This window comes from Rhincodon typus, chromosome 1 (genome assembly GCF_021869965.1).
Source record: "Rhincodon typus isolate 14 chromosome 1, sRhiTyp1.1, whole genome shotgun sequence".
NCBI lineage: Eukaryota > Metazoa > Chordata > Chondrichthyes > Orectolobiformes > Rhincodontidae > Rhincodon > Rhincodon typus.
This window is the reverse complement of record NC_063332.1, coordinates 134,750,262-134,771,202: the sequence shown is the minus strand read 5'-3', so window position 1 is coordinate 134,771,202 and position 20,941 is coordinate 134,750,262. Positions and strand designations below refer to the sequence as shown.

Below are 20,941 nucleotides of genomic sequence, written 5' to 3'. Positions count from 1 at the left end.
GCCCAGCTCGTCCTTACTTTGAACAACATCTCCTTTAACACCTCTCATTTTCTTCAGATCAAAGGTGTGACCATGAATACCTACATGGGTCCCAGTTATGCTCGTCTCTTTGTGGAACATTCCTTGTTCTGATCCTACTCTAGCCCCCATCCACAACTTTTTCTCTGGTATATCGATAACATCATTGATGCAGCTTCTCTCTCTCATCCAGAATTGGAAAAGTTTATCAATTTCACTTCCAATTTCCACCGTGCTGTCACCTTCACCTGGTCCATCTCAGGGCCCTCAGTCATGTCCATCCCATCTCCCACACTTCGGCCCTCACCCCTTCTCTTCCCTCCCACAACAGCGATAGGATCCGCCTGGTCCTCACTTACCACCCACCCAGCATCTACATCCAAAGGATCATTCACCGCCATTTCCACCATATCCAGCAGGATGATACCACCAAACACATACTCCCTTCCCCTCTCTTGCCAGCCTTCCCCAGGGACTGTTCCTTCCGAGACATTTTGGTCCACTCCCCTTTTACTCCCAACACTCATAACACTCCATAGCATCTTCCTATGCAATTGCAGAAGGTATAACACCTGCTCATTTACTTCTTCCCTCCTCACTATCCAAGGCCCCAGACACACCCTCCAGGTGAAGGAGTGATTTACCTGCACTTCACTCAATGTGGTCTGCTGTATTCGGTGCTCACAATGTGGTCTCTGGGGCACGAAATGCAGACTGAGTGACCAATTTGCAGCACACCTACGTCCATCTGTAGAAATGTCCATGAGCTTTCTGTTGCCTGCCACTTCAACACACCACCATGTTCCCTGGCCAACATCTTTGTTTCAGGCTTGCTGCAGTGCTCCAGCAAAGCTCAACACAAGCTGGAAGAACAGCATCTCATTTTCCACTCGGAAATCTACAACCCTCAGACTCAATATCAAGGATTGTAAAGGGAATTTGTGCACGGAGCCTAAAGAGATAGGAGAAGTCCTTAATGAATACTTTTCTTCGGTATCCACAACTGAGAGGGACCTAGTTGTAGGGGAGGACAGTGTGAAACAGGCTGGTAGGCTAGAGGAGGTGGATGTTAGTAAGGAAGACGTACTAGGAATTTTGAGGAACTTGAAGATAGATAAGTCCCCCGGGCCTGATGGGATTTATCCAAGGATTCTACGGGAAGCGAGGGAAGAGATCGCAGGGCCTTTGGTGATGATCTTTTCGTCCTCACTGTCCACGGGTATAGTGCCGGAAGACTGGAGAGTGGCAAACATCATTCCCTTGTTCAAAAAAGGGAATAGGGATAACCCCAGAAATTACAGGCCAGTTAGTTTTACTTCAGTGGTGGGCAAATTATTGAAAAGGGCTCTGAGAGATGGGATTTATGATCACTTGGATAGACACAGTTTGATTTGTGATAGTCAGCATGGATTTGTGAGGGGTAGATCATGCCTCACAAACCTTATTGAATTCTTTGAAGAGGTGACCAAACACGTGGATGAAGGTAGAGCAGTGGATGTGGTATACATGATTTAAGTAAGGCGTTTGATAAGGTTCCCCATGGTAGGCTGATGCAGAAGGTAAGGAGGCATGGGATAGGGGGAGATGTGGCAGATTGGATTCAAAATTGGCTGACCCTTAGAAGACAAAGGGTGGTAGTGGACGGAAAATATTCAACATGGTGCTCAGTTATGAGTAGTGTATCACAAGGATCTGTTCTGGGTCCTCTTCCATTTGTGATTTTTGTAAATGATTTGGATGTAGGAGTGGAAGGGTGGATTAGTAAGTTCGCGGACGATACGAAGGTGGGTCAAGTTGTGGATAGTACAGAGGGCTGTTCTAGGTTACGAAGGGACATTGATAGGATGCAGAGCTGGGCTGAGAAGTGGCAGATGGAGTTTAACCCTGAAAAGTGTGAGGTGATTCATTTTGGAAGGACAAATTTGAAAGCAGAATACAGGGTTAACGGAAAGATTCTTGGCAATGTGGAGGAGCAGAGGGATCTTGGGGTTCATGTCCACAGTTCCCTGAAAGCTGCCACCCAAGTGGATAGAGTTGTTAAGAAGGCGTATGGTGTGTTAGCTTTCATTAATAGAGGGTTTGAGTTCAAGAGCCGTGAAGTTATGCTCCAGCTATACAAAAGCCTGGTTCGGCCACATCTGGAGTATTGTGTCCAGTTCTGGTTGCCTCATTACAAGAAAGATGTGGAAGTGTTGGAAAAGGTGCAGAGGAGATTTACCAGGGTGTTGCCTGGAATGGAGGGAAGGTCTTATGAGGAAAAGCTGAGAAAGCTACGGCTTTTCTCTTTAGAACGACGAAGGATGAGAGGTGACTTGATAGAAGTGTACAAAATGATCAGAGGTATAGATAGAGTGGACAGCCAGAGACTTTTTCCTAGGGGGGAGGTAGCTATTACAAGGGTGCATAGTTTTAAAGTGAGTGGAGGTAGATATAGGGGAGACGTCAGAGAGTGGTAGGGGTGTGGAATGCATTGCTGGAGAGGATAGTGGAGTCGGCCTCATTAGGGGCATTTAAGCGGCTATTAGATAGGCATATGGATGACAGTATAAGGTAAGGGTGGACGTTAGATAGATCTTAGGTTTAGAGTAAAAATTCGGCACAACATTGTGGGTCGAAGGGCCTGTACTGTTCTATGTTCTCTGTTCTATGTCCTAATATCAAGTTCAATGATTTTAGGACCTGAGCACCTTCTGCCATGTCGTTGCCCCAATCCGCACACACCTGACATTGTCATCACATACACTGCTACCCCAAACACGTGATGGTAGTCGAGCAATTCAAAATTTCCTTTACCAAATAGAAATGTTGCTGATCTGTACTTGACAGTTTCCATACTGTTTGGCGCAGATCAGAAGTTCAACATAGTTGGCCTTTGCAGCTGTGTCCTTCTAAATTATACACATGAAGTTATTACCTATTTCCAATAAATAACAAAAGTGAATTACAGTTTCATATAAAGTAGTTTCTTTGCAAATATAAACTATTATTTTTGTCTGTATGTGCACATAAGATACTGTGCATAAAGATAATTGATCTTTAGCAAATTGAAGCTGTTTGTTTACTGAAGATTTTTTGTTTCTTTAACAGCAAAGTGTGATCCAGTATGTCAGCATGGTGGTGTATGTGTGCGGCCTAATATGTGCTTATGTAAAGAAAGCTACACCGGACCTCAGTGTGAACTAGTGGATCGAAACACTCAAAGAGTGGCAAGGGCAGGTATTATTCAACTCCCAGTATAACATGTATATTGTTTAACTGGTTAACAGGATTTATCTGTAATAAACAGTAATTATTTAAGCAACAGGTGAAACTAGCTATTTTACACTACTGCTAAGTAGCAGCAACATGAGTGGTGTTTTCCACTAACAGGATGCTGACTTCAAGCTAAAAAGATGTTCTGTCTATCTCACAAATCAGTAATGTGGTAATGAATTTCAGTGCCAGTGTGATGCCAAGTATGTTGTTCGTACAACCCAAAGACTGGTGAATCTTATAAGACAGAGTGTCCTTTCAGAAGTGTGTAACAAGCAAGTACAAACCACATGCAAAGCTCACAACAAACTGTCGAACATGAAATGTGATTCTACAACTGGGTGACATTTGCCAGATAATCATGAATGTGTGAGGAATTAAGATGATAACCAACTTAATATAGTCAGTCAGGTTCACTGAGTGGTGCAGAAGTATGTACTGGAAGCTACATCTATTAATACATAGGTGCTCCATTCAGGTAGAAAGTACATGTATATACACTGGACTTGTTTCAACTGAACAAATGGATAACCATCATTCTGTTGTTAATTGTCAGGGCAATGCCCTGAATAATCAGAGTCAATCTGCCTGGTTTAAAATTTAAACAAAGTCTGGCTGTTAACTATCAATCAACATTGACAGGTGCATTCTCCTGGGCTATTCCTCCACCAATTAGCACTCTCCTGTCATGCAGGATATATGTTGGTTTTCACCTTGAATTGGTAATTTTGCAAAGCGTCCTGATGATTGCAAGGCAAAAAACTTTGACAAAATCCTAGAGGTTACAAAACAAAATCTTAATTGGAGCAGCCACAAAATGCCATATCAGAGACTGGAAATTCTGAGGTGAGTAACTTACCCCTTGACTTGGCAAAGACTATCCACCATCTACAGGACAAAATGAGGAAAATTAAGGTATTCTGTCCACTGGCCTGAATGAGTGCAGCTCCAAGAACTCTGAAGAAGCTCAACACTTTCCAAGACAAGGCAACCCACTTAATGGCCACCTCATCCACCATCGTAAACATTCATGCGGCACCACCATGATAGCAGCAATGTACACCATCTCCAAGATGTAATGCAATTCTCAGCAAGCCTCCTTCACACCATGACCTGTAACACCAGAAGGACAAGATACATACGCAAGGGAATCCCTCTACCTGCAACTTTCTCTCCAAGCTACACACCATCCTAACTTGGAACTACATCAACATTCTTTCACTAGTTAAGATGTACTTTGCGTTTTCAATGCACAATAACTCATGTTCTTCTGATTGTAGTAAATCATCATTGTGATATCCTATCCATTGTACTTCTGATTGTTGTTACCACAGAAGGATTTTTTGAAAACTATATTCAAAGTAGTTGAAAACAGCAAAATTGTGTTGTACATTAGTTTCAGCTAAATGACTAGAAATCATAATATGAGATGAATTTACTATGGATCTGAGGTAACATGAACTACTCAGGACCAGTCAGCATGATTTTCCATTACACTAGTATGTTTGACAAACCTTACAATTCTTTGATGGAATAAAGGAAATGAAGTGAATGAGATTTATTTGGGATAACTATTCTTCACCATCAGAACAGTAATCTTGGCTGAATCTTTTATAGCATTCACGCAAATTTAATTCTGTTGAGAAGTTACCACATAAAAATGTGGGAAAATGATAAAAGAACTTGAAAAACATGGCTAAAAAGCTAGAAGGCAAAAAAACAAAGTTTCTTGGAATGGCAAGTTATGATGAATAATGTTTCATTGAAGTAAATGGTGAGGTTTCTCTTATTTATTATAAAAGAAAAATGATCTGACTTAAAAATTGTGTGAACAGTATCAAAAGTTAGTGATGATAGCCAATTGAGAAATATGGTAAGTTGTGTCAATGATTGTGAAGATAGCCGAGAGAAAAGATAGTTCAGTGGGATGGCAGCTCAGTGACAAATGCAATGCAATATTCAAAATGCTGGAAGAATGAATTAGAAATGAAAATAACTTCAAATATAGACTTTCAGCAGAGTACAGTAGCTGAAAGATCTGATGTATAGATAGGCAGCCCATTTAAGATGACAACAAAATTATATAAAATTTAAAACGTTATACAGAATCTTTGGTCTTTAAATCAGAGATGTAAAATATAAAAGCAAAGTATTAGTGATAAAATCATTCAAAACTGTAGATCTGAGTTAAATACAGTTTGAAGTTTTGGCACTCAATTTAGAGTCATACAGCACAGAAACAGACCGCTGGTCCAACAAGATGCACTGCAGAAATTCACCGAAGATCCTCATACAACACATTCCAAACCCATGACCATTTCCATCTTGGACAAGGGCAGCAGATTAATGGGAACACCACCACCTTCAAGTTCCCCTGCAAGCCACTCACCATCCTGACTTGGAAATATATTGCCATTACTTCACTGTTGCTGGGTCAAAATCCTGGAATTCCCTCTGTAGTGACATTGTGGATCAATCCACAGAAGGTGGACTGCAGTATTCAAGGAGGCAGCTCATCACCACTTTCTCAAGGGCAACTAGGGATGGGCAATAAATGCTGGCCAGCCAGCGATGCCCACATCTCACAATAGAAAACAAAAGTCCATGCTGTATATAAATCCCAAACTAAACTAGTCCCACTTGCCTGCTCCTGGCCCATATTCCTCCAAACCTTTCCTATTCATGTAAAGTTGTAACTGTGCCCACATCCACCACTTCCTCAGGAAGTTCATTCCAGTTTATATTTACATTATGGGAAGGAAAAGCAATGAGGCAGATGCACTGCAGATTCTTCTGAATGTTACCAGGAATTAGAGGTTGCAGTTGTGAAGAGTACATTGATAAGTGGAGCTTTTCAACTTCTATAGCTAAGAATATAAAGAGTTGACCAAAAAGAAGTCTTCAAAATTATGATAAAGACACAGAACTGTGGATGCTGGAAATCTAAAATAAAAATAGGTATTGCTGGAGAAGCTCAACAAGTCCAGCAGCATCTAAAGAGAGAAAAACAGAGTTAACATCTCAAGTCCAGTGACCCTTCTGTCAATTTTGTTCCAAAATTGTGAATGTTATTTTCATGTGAACTACATATTGTTTCCACTGGTTCAGCAAAACAACAAGGATGCAAATGAAGGAATATCATAGAATTGAAGGAAAGGCATTGAAAGCATCTTTATAAAGTAAATGGCTAATCTGTGTAATTCTCTGCTAAAGAAAAAAGTTTTGCTGAAACTGAATCCATAAATTCTATTAAATATGAATTAGGATTCGGTTAAAGGAATATTAAAGAGTGCATGGAGTAGATTAAATGACATTGCTCATGACAGTAAAACTCAATCTTGTCGGAGCAAATGGTTTGCTTTTGTGCTGTGAGCTTCCATGATCTATAAGGTCTGTCAAAGGAGGCATGAATGAAAAAAAATAGCATTGTGTATACTATAGACTGTAAACAAAACTAATAGAAACATGCGATTCTAACAACCTTCTACTTCTAATACGGTTAGCAGCTAGGGTGGAAGCTTAGAGCTAGAACAAACAGAGTTGTTATCTCTGGTTTGTTACCCGTGCCATGTGCTAGCGAGGCGAGGAATAGGGAGAGAGAACAGTTGAACACGTGGCTACAGGGATGGTGCAGGAGGGAGGGATTCAGATACCTGGATAATTGGGGCTCATTCTGGGGTAGGTGGGACCTCTACAAACGGGATGGTCTACACCTGAACCAGAGGGGTACCAATATCCTGGGGGGGAAATTTGCTAATGCTCTTCAGGAGGGTTTAAACTAATTCAGCAGGGGGACGGGAACCCGAATTGTAGCTCCAGTGTACAGGAGGTTGAGAGTAGTGAGGTCATAAATAAGGTTTCAAGGTCGCAGGAGTGTACAGGCAGGCAGGAAGGTGGTTTGAAGTGTGTCTACTTCAATGCCAGGAGCATCCAGAATAAGGTGGGTGAACTTGCAGCATGGGTTGGTACCTGGGACTTCGATGTTGTGGCCATTTCGGAGACATGGATAGAGCAGGGACAGGAATGGTTGTTGCAGGTTCCGGGGTTTAGATGTTTCAGTAAGATCAGGGAAGGTGGTAAACGAGGGGGAGGTGTGGCATTGTTAGTCAAGGACAGTATTACGGTGGCAGAAAGGACGTTTGATGACAACTCGTCTACTGAGGTAGTATGGGCTGAGGTTAGAACCAGGAAAGCAGACGTCACCCTGTTGGGAGTTTTCTATAGGCCTCCGAAAAGTTCCAGAGATGTCGAGGAAAAGATTGCAAAGATGATTCTGGATAGGAGCGAAAGTAACAGGGTAGTTGTTATGGGGGACTTTAACATTCCAAATATTGACTGGAAACACTATAGTTCGAGTACTTCAGATGGGTCAGTTTTTGTCCAATGTGTGCAGGAGGGTTTCCTGACACAGTATGTAGATAGACCAACAAGAGGCGAGGCCACATTGGATTTGGTACTGGGTAATGAACCAGGCCAGGTGTTAGATTTGGAGGTAGGTGAGCACTTTGGTGATAGTGACCACAATTCGGTTACGTTTACTTTAGCGATGGAAAGGGATCGGTATATACCGCAGGGCAAGAGTTATAGCTGGGGGAAAGGCAATTATGAGGCGCTGAGGCAAGATTTAGGATGCATAGGATGGAGAAGGAAACTGCAGGGGCTGGGCACAATTGAAATGTGGAGCTTGTTCAAGGAACAGCTACTGTGTGACCTTGAGAAGTATGTACCTGTCAGGCAGGGAGGAAGTGGTCGAGCGAGGGAACCGTGGTTTACTAAAGAAGTTGAATCTCTTGTCAAGAGGAAGAAGGAGGCTTATGTAGAGATGAGGCGTGAAGGCTCAGTTAGGGCGCTTGAGAGTTACAAGTTAGCCAGGAAGGACCTAAAGAGAGAGCTAAGAAGAGCCAGGAGGGGACATGAGAAGTCTTTAGCAGGTAGGATCAAGGAAAACCCTAAAGCTTTCTATAGGTATGTCAGGAATAAAAGAATGACTAGAGTAAGATTGGGGCCGGTCAAGGACAGTAGTGGGAAGTTGTGCGTGGAGTCCGAAGAGATAGGAGAGGTGCTAAATGAATATTTTTCGTCAGTATTCACACAAGAAAAAGACAGTGTAGTCAAGGAGAATACTGAGATACAGTCTATTAGACTAGATGGGATTGAGGTTCATAAGGAGGAGGTGTTAGCAATTCTGGAAGGTGTGAAAATAGATAAGTCCCCTGGGCCGGATGGGATTTATCCTAGGATTCTCTGGGAAGCTAGAGAGGAGATTGCAGAGCCTTTGGCTTTGATCTTTATGTTGTCATTGTCTTCAGGAATAGTGCCAGAAGACTGGAGACTAGCAAATGTTGTCCCCTTGTTCAAGAAGGGGAGTAGAGACCACCCTGGTAATTATAGACCAGTGAGCCTTATTCGGTTGTGGGTAAAGTGTTGGAAAGGATTATAAGAGATAGGATTTATAATCATCTAGAAAGGAATAATTTGATTAGGGATAGTCAACACGGTTTTGTGAAGGGTAGGTCGTGCCTCACAAACCTTATTGAGTTCTTTGAGAAGGTGACCAAACAGGTGGATGAGGGTAAAGCGGTTGATGTGGTGTATATGGATTTCAGTAAAGCGTTTGATAAGGTTCCCCATGGTAGGCTATTGCAGAAAATATGGAGGCATGGGATTGAGGGTGATTTAGCGGTTTGGATCAGAAATTGGCTAGCTGTAAGAAGACAGAGGGTGGTGGTTGATGGGAAATGTTCATCCTGGAGTTCAGTTACTAGTGGTGTACCTCAAGGATCTGTTTTGGGGCACTGCTGTTTGTCATTTTTATAAATGACCTGGATGAGGGCGTAGAAGGATGGGTTAGTAAATTTGCGGATGACACCAAAGTTGGTGGAGTTGTGGATAGTGCGGAAGGATGTTGCAGGTTACAGAGGGACATAGATAAGCTGCAGAGCTGGGCTGAGAGGTGGCAAATGGAGTTTAATGCGGAAAAGTGTGAGGTGATTCACTTTGGAAGGAGTAACAGGAATACAGAGTACTGGGCTAATGGTAAGATTCTTGGTAGTGTGGATGAGCAGAAAGATCTCGGTGTCCATGTGCATAGATCACTGAAAGTTGCGAGCCAGGTTGATAGCGTTGTTAAGAAGGCGTACAGTATGTTAGGTTTTATTGGTAGAGGGATTGAGTTTCGGAGCCATGAGGTCATGTTGCAGCGGTACAAAACTCTGGTGCGGCCGCACTTGGAGTATTGCGTACAGTTCTGGTCACCGCATTATAGGAGGGATGTGGAAGCATTGGAAAGGGTGCAGAGGAGATTTACCAGGATGTTGCCTGGTATGGAGGGAAGGTCTTATGAGGAAAGGCTGAGGGTCTTGAGGCTGTTTTCGTTAGAGAGAAGAAGGTTAAGAGGTGACTTGATAGAGACATACAAGATGATCAGAGGATTAGATAGGGTGGACAGTGGGAGCCTTTTTCCTCGGATGGTGATGGCTAGCATGAGGGGACATAGCTTTAAATTGAGGGGTGATAGATATAGGACAGATGTCAGAGGTAGGTTCTTTATTCACAGAGTAGTAAGGGCGTGGAATGCCTTGCCTGCAAAAATAGTTGACTCGCCCACTTTAAGGGCATTTAAATGGTCATTGGATGATATAAACATATGGATGATAATGGAATAGTTTAGGTTAGATGGGCTTCAGATTGGTTTCACAGGTCGGCGCAACATCGAGGGCCGAAGGGCCTGGACTGCGCTGTAATGTTCTATGTTCTATGTTCTATATTTAGTTATACCAAAATACATATTATAGGGTACTTCCCTCCCACCACCATACCCATTCCTAACCAGTACATTCGATTATAATAATATTCCTCCAGCTGTCAGAATTATGGATTTTAAGTGTTTTGTCTTGAAATTTGAAAAAGAACTTTAAAAGTATAGATTTCATGTTCTCAGTCTTGTGACCAAAATTGGAAGAAATATGAAGAATCCTTTGTTAGTTAAACCAAAATATAATTCAACAATTGGTTTAAATTACCAATTATTTCTGTGTAGCTGCTGGTTCTGGGTAAGGTTCCAAGAAAAGTGTTGGTTTAAACCTGTAAGTGGACTCAAAATGTTAAAGAATACTGAAAATTGTTGACAGTTTATTATGAAGGTGTTCTATGCCCATAACTCTGAAATTTTAGAGTATGAAATTGGATAATTAGGTTGCATTTAAGAAAGATTCTACAAGCCAGTGGTCATATCAGAAAAGTGTATTTGAAAATTTGTAGACATACAGCCTATAAGTTTGCATCTGTTAAGAACACAAGAGAAACTTAAGGGACTAAAAGATAGCAAATTTCATGAACCAGATGACCGGCATGCTAGGTTCTAAAAGAGGTATTTTCAGAGGTGATGAATCCACTATTTATGATTTTCCAAAATTTCAGAGATTCAAAATTGGACCCAGCAAATTGTATGTTAGCAAGTGTAAGAACATTATTCAAGAAAGGATAATGCAAGCCAGTAAACCTGACATCAATCATAATGAAGATAGTGGAAATTATTATTAAGGAAGTCTTAATGTGTTTAATCATAGTGTAATGAGACAGGGTCCCCATATTTTTATAAAAGGGAAATTGTGTTGTCAAACTCAATGGAATTTTTGTTGAGGATGTAACTAATAGGTTAGATAAAGGGGAGTCAGACATTATTATTTAACTTTCCAAAGGCATTTGATAGAGTGCCTTAGAAAGGTTTAACACGCTTAAGTAAGGGTTCATGGAGTTAATGTATTCACGTGGAGGATTGGTCAGTGGATAAGAATCAGAAAATGTGAATAAATAATATATTTTCAAGTTGGGAGGTTTTAAATGGTGAGGTTTAATACGAGGGTTTCAGCTACTTACAATTTGCAATAACCACTCAGATGACAAGGCCAAAAGTAATGCTGACAATACAAAACAATGTGGGAATGTATGCTGTGATGATGACTCAAGGAGTCTGTCTGGAGGTTTATACAAGTTAAGTGAGTAGGCAACAAGAAGATAGATGGAGTATAATGTGGAGAGGTGGCTATTCATTTTACTGGTAAGAACAATGGAAGTGTTAAATGTTGATGTTCAACGATACTTGGATGTACTCATATGAGAAAAATGGAATGTTAGCATGGAGGCACAGCAAGCAATTAATAAATCAAATGGTATATTAACATTTATTGCAAGAGTCAGAGAGAACAAGATTAAGGAAAGTTTGTTACAGTTATAGAGAACATTGGTGAGGCCTTTGGTTTTGATCTCTAAAAGGATATACTTACCTTGGAGATTGTAAAACAAAAATGAATTAGATTGGTTTCTGGGATGACAGGGTTCTGCTATGACAAGAGGCAGTAAAATAAAAAATAAAGTGAGCCTATACTTTCTAGGTTTTAAAAGAATGGGATACGATTTCATTTAAACACATGTTTCTGAAGGACTATGACAGAGTAGATGTTAAAAGTTCTGAAGCTAGAGAATCTGGAAGAAAATGGTGCATCCTCAGGATTAAGGGGCAATCATTTAGGCCTTAGATGAGGAGAAATTTCTTCACTGAAAAGCAAGAGTTGTGAATCTTTAATGTTGATGGATGCTATAATGTTTTGTTTATTCAAGACTGGTAGAGAGAAATTGTTGATATCAGAGAATTAAAAGATACGAAGAGTAGGTGAGAAAGTAGAGATGAAGTTGAAGAACTGTCATGGATTGTATTGTATGGTGGAATGGGCTTGAAGAGTAATTTGGTCGATTTGTTCTAGTTTTTATATTCTATGTTACATATCCAACTCACTAATGAAAATTTAAAAGAGATGAGGTTGTAGAATAGATCCCTGGGCTACACTACTAGTCCTATTCAACCATCATAGTAAGTAACTTTCTTCTGTCTCATTCTCTGTCTTCTGCCTTCCAACCAACTTCCAATCCTATTCAAAAGTCAACTTCCATTTCTGTGGACTCTTGTTTTTGTAAGAAATCTGGTGTAAATTTTTTCTAGAAACCTATAAATTTTCAGTAAAATCCATAAATGCTCTCTTATCTGCCTTTGGAGCAACTTCCTGAAAAAAAATCAAGTCAATTAATCAGACCTGACACAGCCTTAACAAAGCTGTGCTGTCTCTTTCTGATTGACTCATATTTGTTCAAGAGCTAGGTCACTCTATCCCTTCATGTAAGATTTTAGTAGCATCCCCTTAACTGTAATCACGTGATAATTTTCAATGTAACACCAGTCTTCAAATTCAAGAAAACTGAAAACCTAAAACTTCTTCAATTTCTTCACCTACTTCTTTTAAAACCCTAGAACAGAAGCAACAAGTCCTGAAGATTTTTTGTTTCATTGTTTATTCTAAATTTCTTATCCATTAGAATTTGTTTTGTTTATATTGATTCCTAGATGCTTCTCCCCTAAGGTTGTTAAATGATTAGTTTCACAATTAAATCCTTCCACAGTATTAAATGCCTGAAATATCCATTTAAATCGAGTTTGAATTGAACATTAGCATTTTTTAAAAATCTGTAATGAGAACTTGAATTGTTTGGTTCATCATTAATAACTTGAATTCTTAAACTACTTTCTTTGGCAATGTATTCAGATTTACTTCATTATTTTCCTTGGCAGCAGTTTGCCAGCAGCCCAGAAAACATGGGAACTGTAACACCCCTGTAAGACGGTGGTTCTTTAATGCGGATACCAGGCAGTGCGAACAGTTCCTCTATCGAGGTTGCCAGGGCAACAAAAACAGATTCAGCTCATATGAAGAGTGCGTAAAAACCTGCTTACCAAGAAGCCATCAAGGCACAGGATTGATACAAGGGATAGATAAATAAACTTTTAGCCAGCCATCTTTTAGTTTCTTCCACACTGAGAAAAGAACAAATGCATTTCAAGATAATTTTTACTTTCTGATGTATATTTTACATGGGAATAAAAGATTTTAAAATCAAAAATGGGAAAACAGGTTAATTCAGGTTTCTGTTGTCTAACCTTAAATTTATTTTAAAATGATGTGTATTATCTGAAATGAGATTTTAGAAATGGTGATATCTAAGAAAACTTGTCAGGAAAGTGTGTAAGCTCATTACTGATATGTCACTCATTGGATTCTAATTGGTGTACGTAGATTTCAAAAAAGACATTTAAATGTATAATTTCTTTTAAAATCTAATATATTGTTTATGTAAATGCATGCTTAATGTCCTCAAGAATACAGTAATTTACTGTGACTATTGAGCTGATAAATTGTATTTTTAAACATAACCTGTTACGTACTGTATTGCATTTGTTATAATACTATATGTAAACAGCAACAAATATGCTAAAGTATATTTTTTGAATACAGTAGCTACAAAAACACTTGACCACTGACAGTTCTCTTGAACTGATATGACTGTCTTTATAGGCCCAAATTTATATGTTCATTAAGCTGTAATCCAGTGGTGAAAGGGGAGTTATTAATGTCAGTTTAACGTAGGAATCATTGGTGCCTAGTACTGTTATGTTTGGCAAGGCCAACAGTCAACAGGTTATTATAAATGTGTTATTGATGCTTGGAGGTGAGCTCTCATACTGCTGCTGGAAAGATAGATTTTAATTTTTTTTTTTAAATTTCTCCCTGAACTCATCCATTTCACTATCAGTAAGTCCCCAGCACTTTTGCATTTAAAGAAAAATATCCTAAGGTATATTTTCTTTTTTAGTGAATCAATTTAATCATGTGATACTAATGCCAGATTTGTAATAAGAGGTTCTGCTCCTTGACTCCACCCCCCATACCCGTTGGAATTTACCATGTATGTTCAGCACTTAAACGTAACAATTTAACTGTGAACTTAAGTACAGAACATGAGAAGAAACAAGTTAATATGTGGTTAGCTGAGGCATTTGCTGGAAATAGTTATGCAAAGACTTATTAAATATTTTGTGTCAAAATTGCTTCTTTATATCATTGATCTTAATAACTACAATATTGAACATTTTCAGTGTCCTTGTCATTTTCACACTTCCTTATCTGAACAGCTGATTTGAGAATTGAAGTAATTAATAGATTTACTACTGCATTAATGCATATTTTACTTTAAATAATTGGTAGTTTGGTTTTGAGAAGAATTGCTTCTAAGAGAAATTACACAATAATTCATGGTAGTTATAAAACTAATTTAATATCCAGAAGAAAGCAGCTGCAACGTTCAATGTTCAAAAATAGACAAAAGATAAAGTCTGTTTTGTGGTTTAACATTGTTCCTTATCACTTCGGCATCTGCTTCAGGAATTAGTCAAGTACAGTTTTGTACATTTTCAACAAATGAACAGACGTTTGGGAAATCCTGCTTTTTTAGTTAATGGCCCAAATCTTCCAAAGATCAGCAATTGTCATTAGGTTGCTGCTCCATGTCAACAAACTCCCAACCCTATCTGACTCCACATTTCTTTTGGGATCTTCTGAATACAGCTTTCCCAAAAATGCAGAGCACAGATTCACCCTAAGGGCTCCATCGTAGCAGGTTAAAGTCGGGGGGAAACACAGAACAAGTCCCCTTTTAACAACTAAATTAAAACAAAGGACTGTGAGTGCTGAAGATCTGAAACAAACAAATGCAGACATTGCTGGAGAAACTCAGTAGGTCTGATAGCATCTAGGAAGAGAAAACAGTTGACATTTCAGGTCCTGAGACCCTTCTTCAGAACTCAAAGCAGCCAGGAAACGGTGGTATTTATGCTGATAATGGATGGCGGGGGAGCAGTGAGCAGATTGGTAGAGAGGGAGTCCAGAGAGAGAGAAAAAAACGATAGGCAGTATAATGGACCAGACCAAACTCCCTCAAAATATATTAAGAAGAAAATCTAGATCCTAACTTTTTCTTTTTGTAACATTAAATGTAAGGCATCGCATCCCAGATGCAATTCAATTGGTCAAACTACTCGACTTTAAGCAAAGCACACTTTATTTTTACACTACAGTTAAAATACAGACATGATAAAAATAAAATAATTGGTTTAACTCTAACTATCAAAATAATATTAACTACTACTAATTAACTGTTCCAATACAGTAATATCCTGTAAATACCATTGGCAAAAACAAATTCAGTAAAATACATTGGCCTAGTCTGCAGAGAGCAGTCGGAGGGTACAGCAGCAGCATAGAGTGAGTATAAAACTAACTGAGCTCAGGGATCGCAGCCTAGACTATAGGGAGCAGTTGGAGGACAGAGCAGCAGCACAGAGCGAGTATAAAACTAACTGAGCTCAGGGATCGCAGCCTAGACTATAGGGAGCAGTTGGAGGGCAGAGCAGCAGCACAGAATGAGTATAAGCAGCAGGTGTTGGACATTCTGGAGAAAATGCCCTCGGAGCATTAAACGATTTTGGTCTCTGCCACCATCCCAGCAGGTATTGAGCAGCTGATCAGCCAGTTCCTGCAGGAACCAGTCAGGATCACTGTCGGAGAGACGAACCAGCCTTGTTCCAATGTCCGTCAAATTATCCTTTGGGTGGAGGAAGCACCCAAGAAGAAGAAACTGTTTGAGATTCTGAATGAAGGCAAGCTCTTCCCACCTCCTGTGCTGGTGTTTGTGGACTGCAGACTGGGAGCTGATCTCCTATCAAATGCTGTGCAGACCATCACAGAACTGAAGACAGTGGCCATTCACCCAGACAAGGCCCAGTGTAAACGGAATCAGATTCTGCAGGGCCTGCTTCAAGATGACTACGAGGTTGTTGTCCGCACAGGAGTCCTCGGCAGAGGGCTGGACCTCGTCAATGTCAGACTGGTTGTGAACTGTGACATGCCGCTTGATATACTTGACATACCATGAATGAATATGTGCATCAGGTGGGGAGAGCAGGATGGTTGGGTCACCAGGGAACAGCAATCATCTTTGTGAATAACAGCAGCAGCAAGCATTTCTCGGAATTGGTGAAGTGGGTGAAGCCAACAGGTACACTGCTGCCTCCACAGCACTTTAACTCCCCCTATTTGAATGAGCAACAGTGTAGAGAACAACTGAGAAAGAAGCAGTGAGCATAGCAAGACGTGGTGACCGAGAGGAGTCTGATTGATATCATCAGGAAGCATGACCGCTGCACACTGCAGAAACGATAAACTGTGACCTGTGGTGAGAGGACAGGCTGGGCACCTGGTTAACAGCAGTTTGTCTCTACTAGGTTTATTTTCCATTGCTCCTCCATTGCTGCACTGGATCTGAGTACAGACCATGTAAATTAAAAGAAAGAAGTGGAATGCATTGCTGGAGAGGGTAGTGGAGTCGGCCTCATTAGTGGCATTTAAGCGGCTATTAGATAGGCATATGGATGGTAGTATAAGGTAGGGGTGGAGATTAGATAGACCTTAGGTTTAGGGTAAAAGTTCGGCAGAACATTGTGGGCCGAAGGGCCCGCACTGTGCTGTACTGTTCTATGTTCTATAAAACTAACTGAGCTCGGGGCATATCGTAGCTGTGAAAAAAACTGGAGTGACATCAGTTCAGTTCTGAGGAAGGGTCACTGGACCCGAAACATTAACTCTTATTTTTTTTTCACAGATGCTGGCAGACCCGCGGAGCTTTTCCAGCAACTTTTGTTTTTGTTATCACAGGCAAGTTGTGACCTGATTGGCTGGTAGGAAATCTGCACTAAATTTGAAAAAGAACACAGCAAAGAAATATTAATAAATTAATGAACCTATTAATAGCTAGATGGATAGACGATGTGGAACCTGGCAATTCCCATTACGAGCTGCATTGACCACATCTGCAGCAAATTTTGATTGCTTGAGGAACTTCGGCTCAGAGTTGATGAGCTGGAATCTGAGCTTCAAACACTACGGCACATCTGGAAGGGGAAGACATACCTGAATGTTTTGTTTCAGGAGGCAGTCACACCCGGTAGATTAAGCACTTCAAATTCAGTTGGTGATCAGGGGCAGCAGGATGTGATTGTAAGGGAGGCAGGTAGGGGGATCCTGAATTAAGGAACAGAGGAGCCTCAGCTCTTGACCTTGTCCAACAGGTATGAGGTACTTGTTCCCTGTGAGGATGAGGAAAAGGGCTACGGCGAGGATGAGCCAGCTGACCACTGCACCATGGCGCAGGAGGACGTTCAAGAGCGGGGAGCAAAAAGACAAGTGATAGTTGTGGGGGATTCTATAATTAGGGGGATTTATAGCATTCTTTGTAAGCAGGATCAAGAGTCCCACATGGTGTTTTGCCTGCCAGGTGCAAGGGTGAGGGACATCTCTGACCAGCTTTAAAGAATATTGGAATGGAAGGACGAAGATCCAGTTATTGTGGTCCATGTTGGGACAAACAACAAAGGTGAGGCTTGGAAGGAAGACCTGTTTGGAGATTATCAAGCACTAGGAACAAAGTTAAAGAATTGGGTAATAATCTCCAGATTCCTACCCAAGCCAAATTGTCTTAGGGATAAGAAAATTAGGCTGAAAGAGTGGTGTGGGACAGAGGGGTTCCATTTCATGGGGCATTGGCATCAGTTTTGGAACAATAGGAATCTGTACTATTGGGATAGTCTCCACCTGAACCGATTTGAAATCAGTGTTCTCGCAAAAAGGATAAATAGGGTGTTCACTAGCACTTTAGACTAGTGAATTGAAGGGAAGAGAAGTGGAAAACAATGGGAAATATAATAGTAAATAGAAAAGAAAGCAGCAGGTTAACGTGTGCAGGAGGGTTTAACAACATCGAAGACTATGAAAGAAGTTAAAAGGAAGGAAAACTCAGGAGCTTTTATTAATGGAGATGTTAGAATTCAAAAAGAAGGTATGGAAAATAGCATAAAGGCACTTTACCTGAATGATCGTAGCATTCGAAACAAGGCAGATGAGTAAATGGCACAAATCATCGCAAATATGTATGATTTAGTAGCCATTACGAAGACGTGGTTGTGGGATGGTCACGACTGGGAATTAAATATCCACGGGATATCACATTATTCGGAAGGACAGACAGTCTGAATAGACAGTCTATGGAGAACATGGTTGAATCTATTTGGGTGGAAATTAGAAATTCTAAGAAGAAAATGTCACTGATAGGTGTGGTCTATAGGCCACCAGATAATAACATCACATTGGGGTGGGCAGTAAACAAAGAAATAACTAATGCCTGTAAAAATAGTACAGCAATTATCAGGGAGGTGATGGCCTAGTGGTATTATCGCTGGAAGGTTAATCCAGAGACCCAGGGAATGTTCTAGGGACCTAGGTTAAAAACCCTCCATGGCACATGTTGGAATTTGAATTCAATAAAAGTCTGGAATTCATAGTCTAACGATGACCCTGAAACTATTGCTGATTGTCAGGAAAAACCCATCTGGTTCACTAATGTCCTTTAGGGAAGGAAACTGCCATCTTTACCTGGTCTGGCCTACATGTGACTCCAGACCCACAGGAATGTGTGATCAACTCTTAACTGCCCCTCTGGGCAATTAGGGATGGGCAATAAATGCTAACCAAGCCAGTGATGCCCAAATAAATAAATAAAAGAAGGGAGATTTTAATCTATATGTCAATTGGTCAAACCAAGTCAGTCAAGGCAATCTTGAGGAGGAGTCCATTGAATGTATCCATGATAGTTTTCTTGAACAGTATGTAATGGAACTGACGAGGGAGCAAGCTATCCTAGATCTGGTCCTGTGTAATGAGACAGGACTCATTAATGATCTCATAGTTAGGGATCCTCTTGGAAGGAATGACCACAGTATGGTTAAATTTAGAATACAGATGGAAAGTGAGAAGATAAAATCCAATACCAAGGTCCTGTGCTTTAAACAAAGGAGACTACAATAAGGTGAGGGAGGAGTTGGCTGAAGTAGACTTTATGGTGAGACAGTTGAGAAACACTGGAGGACTTTCAAAGCAATTTTTCAAAGTTCTCAGTAAAATTATATACCAGTGAAAAGGAAGGACTGTAGAAAAAGGGGTAATCAGCCATGGATGTCTAAGGAAGTAAGGAAGGCAATCAAATTGAAAGATAAGGCATACAAAGTGGCAAAGACCAGTGGGAGATTGGGAAAACTTTAAAGGTCAATAGAAAGCCACAAAAAACTATAAAGAAAAGTAAGACAGATTATGAGAGTAAACTAGCTCAGAATGTAAAGACAGATAGCAAAAGTTTCAATAAATATATAATATGAAAGAGTGGCTAAGGTAAACATTGGTCCTTTAGAGGATGAGGAGGGCGATTTAATAATGGGAAATAAGGAAATAGCTGAGGCATTGAACAGGTATTTTGTCAGTCTTCACAGTATGTGTCACGCCCACACCCCCTCCCCCTAATGACTTTACTCTGCTGCAATGGAGCTTTTAAGAATAAATCTGCACTCCACCTTTCTGGGAAAGCTGTAAGGATAAGTATTTGCTCATTACTTTATAGTGGTATGGCTTTAAATGATGCTTCCTTTCACTTGGGATATCACTTCTCCAAATAGTCAACTAGTCCACAGGGAGGAAAGAAAGCTGGGGTTGTGCTGCAGTCAATGTGTGTGTCTAGGCCTGCAAATCAGTCTAGGGATGCTAAACATTTTGACCAGGATTTCATCATACTGAGGTCAACTTATGTCTGGCCTTGGTCTGGAGTTGTTGTGAAGTGGAGAAAATGGCCAAAGATAATGAAGTCAATTGGATGTGATAGAATGAGAGGTAAAAGCTGAGGATCAGAGGGCATATGGTCTTGTGTATGTATGTATGTGTGTGTGTGTGTGGATGGGGTTTGGGAATAGTGCAGTGGCTGGTGTTGACCGAGATCTCAAGTTTTAGAGCAGGGAGGTGATATTAGAATTGTATAAAATGTTGGTTAGGTTACAGCTAGAGCATTGTGCGCAGTTCTGTATCCACATTATAGGAGGGATGTGATAGCACTGGAGATGGTGCCGAGGAAATTAACTAGAATGTTGCCTGGTCTGGAGAATTTCTGTCATGAAGAGAGATTGGACAGACTGGGCTTGTTTTCCTCAGAGCAGAGGAAATTGAGTGGGAATATGATTGAGATATACAAAATTATGAGGGACGTGGATAGGGTAGACAGAAATAAACTTTTCACCTTGATGGAGGGACCAATGACCGGTGCTCGTGGATTTAAAGTAAGAGGCAGCAGGTTCAGAGGAGATAAGAGGAATATTTTTTTCACCCAGAAGATGGTGGACATCTGGAACTCACTACCTGTCAGAGTGGTAGAGACAGAAGACCTTGTCAATATTTAAGAAGTGTTTGGCATACAAGGCTATGGGCCAAGTGCTGGAAAACAGAATATAGAATAGTTGTTTTTGACTGGCACAAACTTGATGGCCAGAAGGCCCTTTTTCTGCCCTGTAGATCTCAATGACAGTTTTTTTTTCAATCAGGCAAGCAGTGAGGCAATGCAAGAGCATTGGGACCTCAAATATGAAGGCTCCAGTGGCAGATTGGTGCCGTCACTATAGTGAATAGGAGAATGATCTGGCATGCTTTCAGTACCCCATGCAATGTATGCTGCCACAAGGTGCAGGTCAAGGAGTTTCCCTTGAAGCCAAAAAGATTTAACGTTTTGGATCCAGTGACCCATCTTCAGACTGATGATAGCTAGGAAAATGATGGCTTTTACATAGAAGATGGGGTGAGGGAGAGAGGAGAGTAAACAATAGGTGGAGATAGAGCACAAAGAGAGAGAAAAATGGTTG

General features: G+C 40.6%; 1 protein-coding gene across 1 annotated transcript in view; it reads left to right on the top strand.

Annotated features, from left to right (window-relative positions):
* Positions 1–14,189, top strand: part of LOC109913138 (hedgehog interacting protein) — a 166,038-nt gene extending 151,849 nt beyond the window's left edge. The window contains exons 12-13 of the mRNA XM_048607389.1: positions 3,106–3,234; positions 12,893–14,189. Coding sequence (XP_048463346.1) covers positions 3,106–3,234; positions 12,893–13,101 — 338 coding nt within the window. The 3' untranslated portion in view covers positions 13,102–14,189. The remainder of the gene's footprint in view (positions 1–3,105; positions 3,235–12,892) is intronic.
* Positions 14,190–20,941: the final 6,752 nt, after the last annotated feature.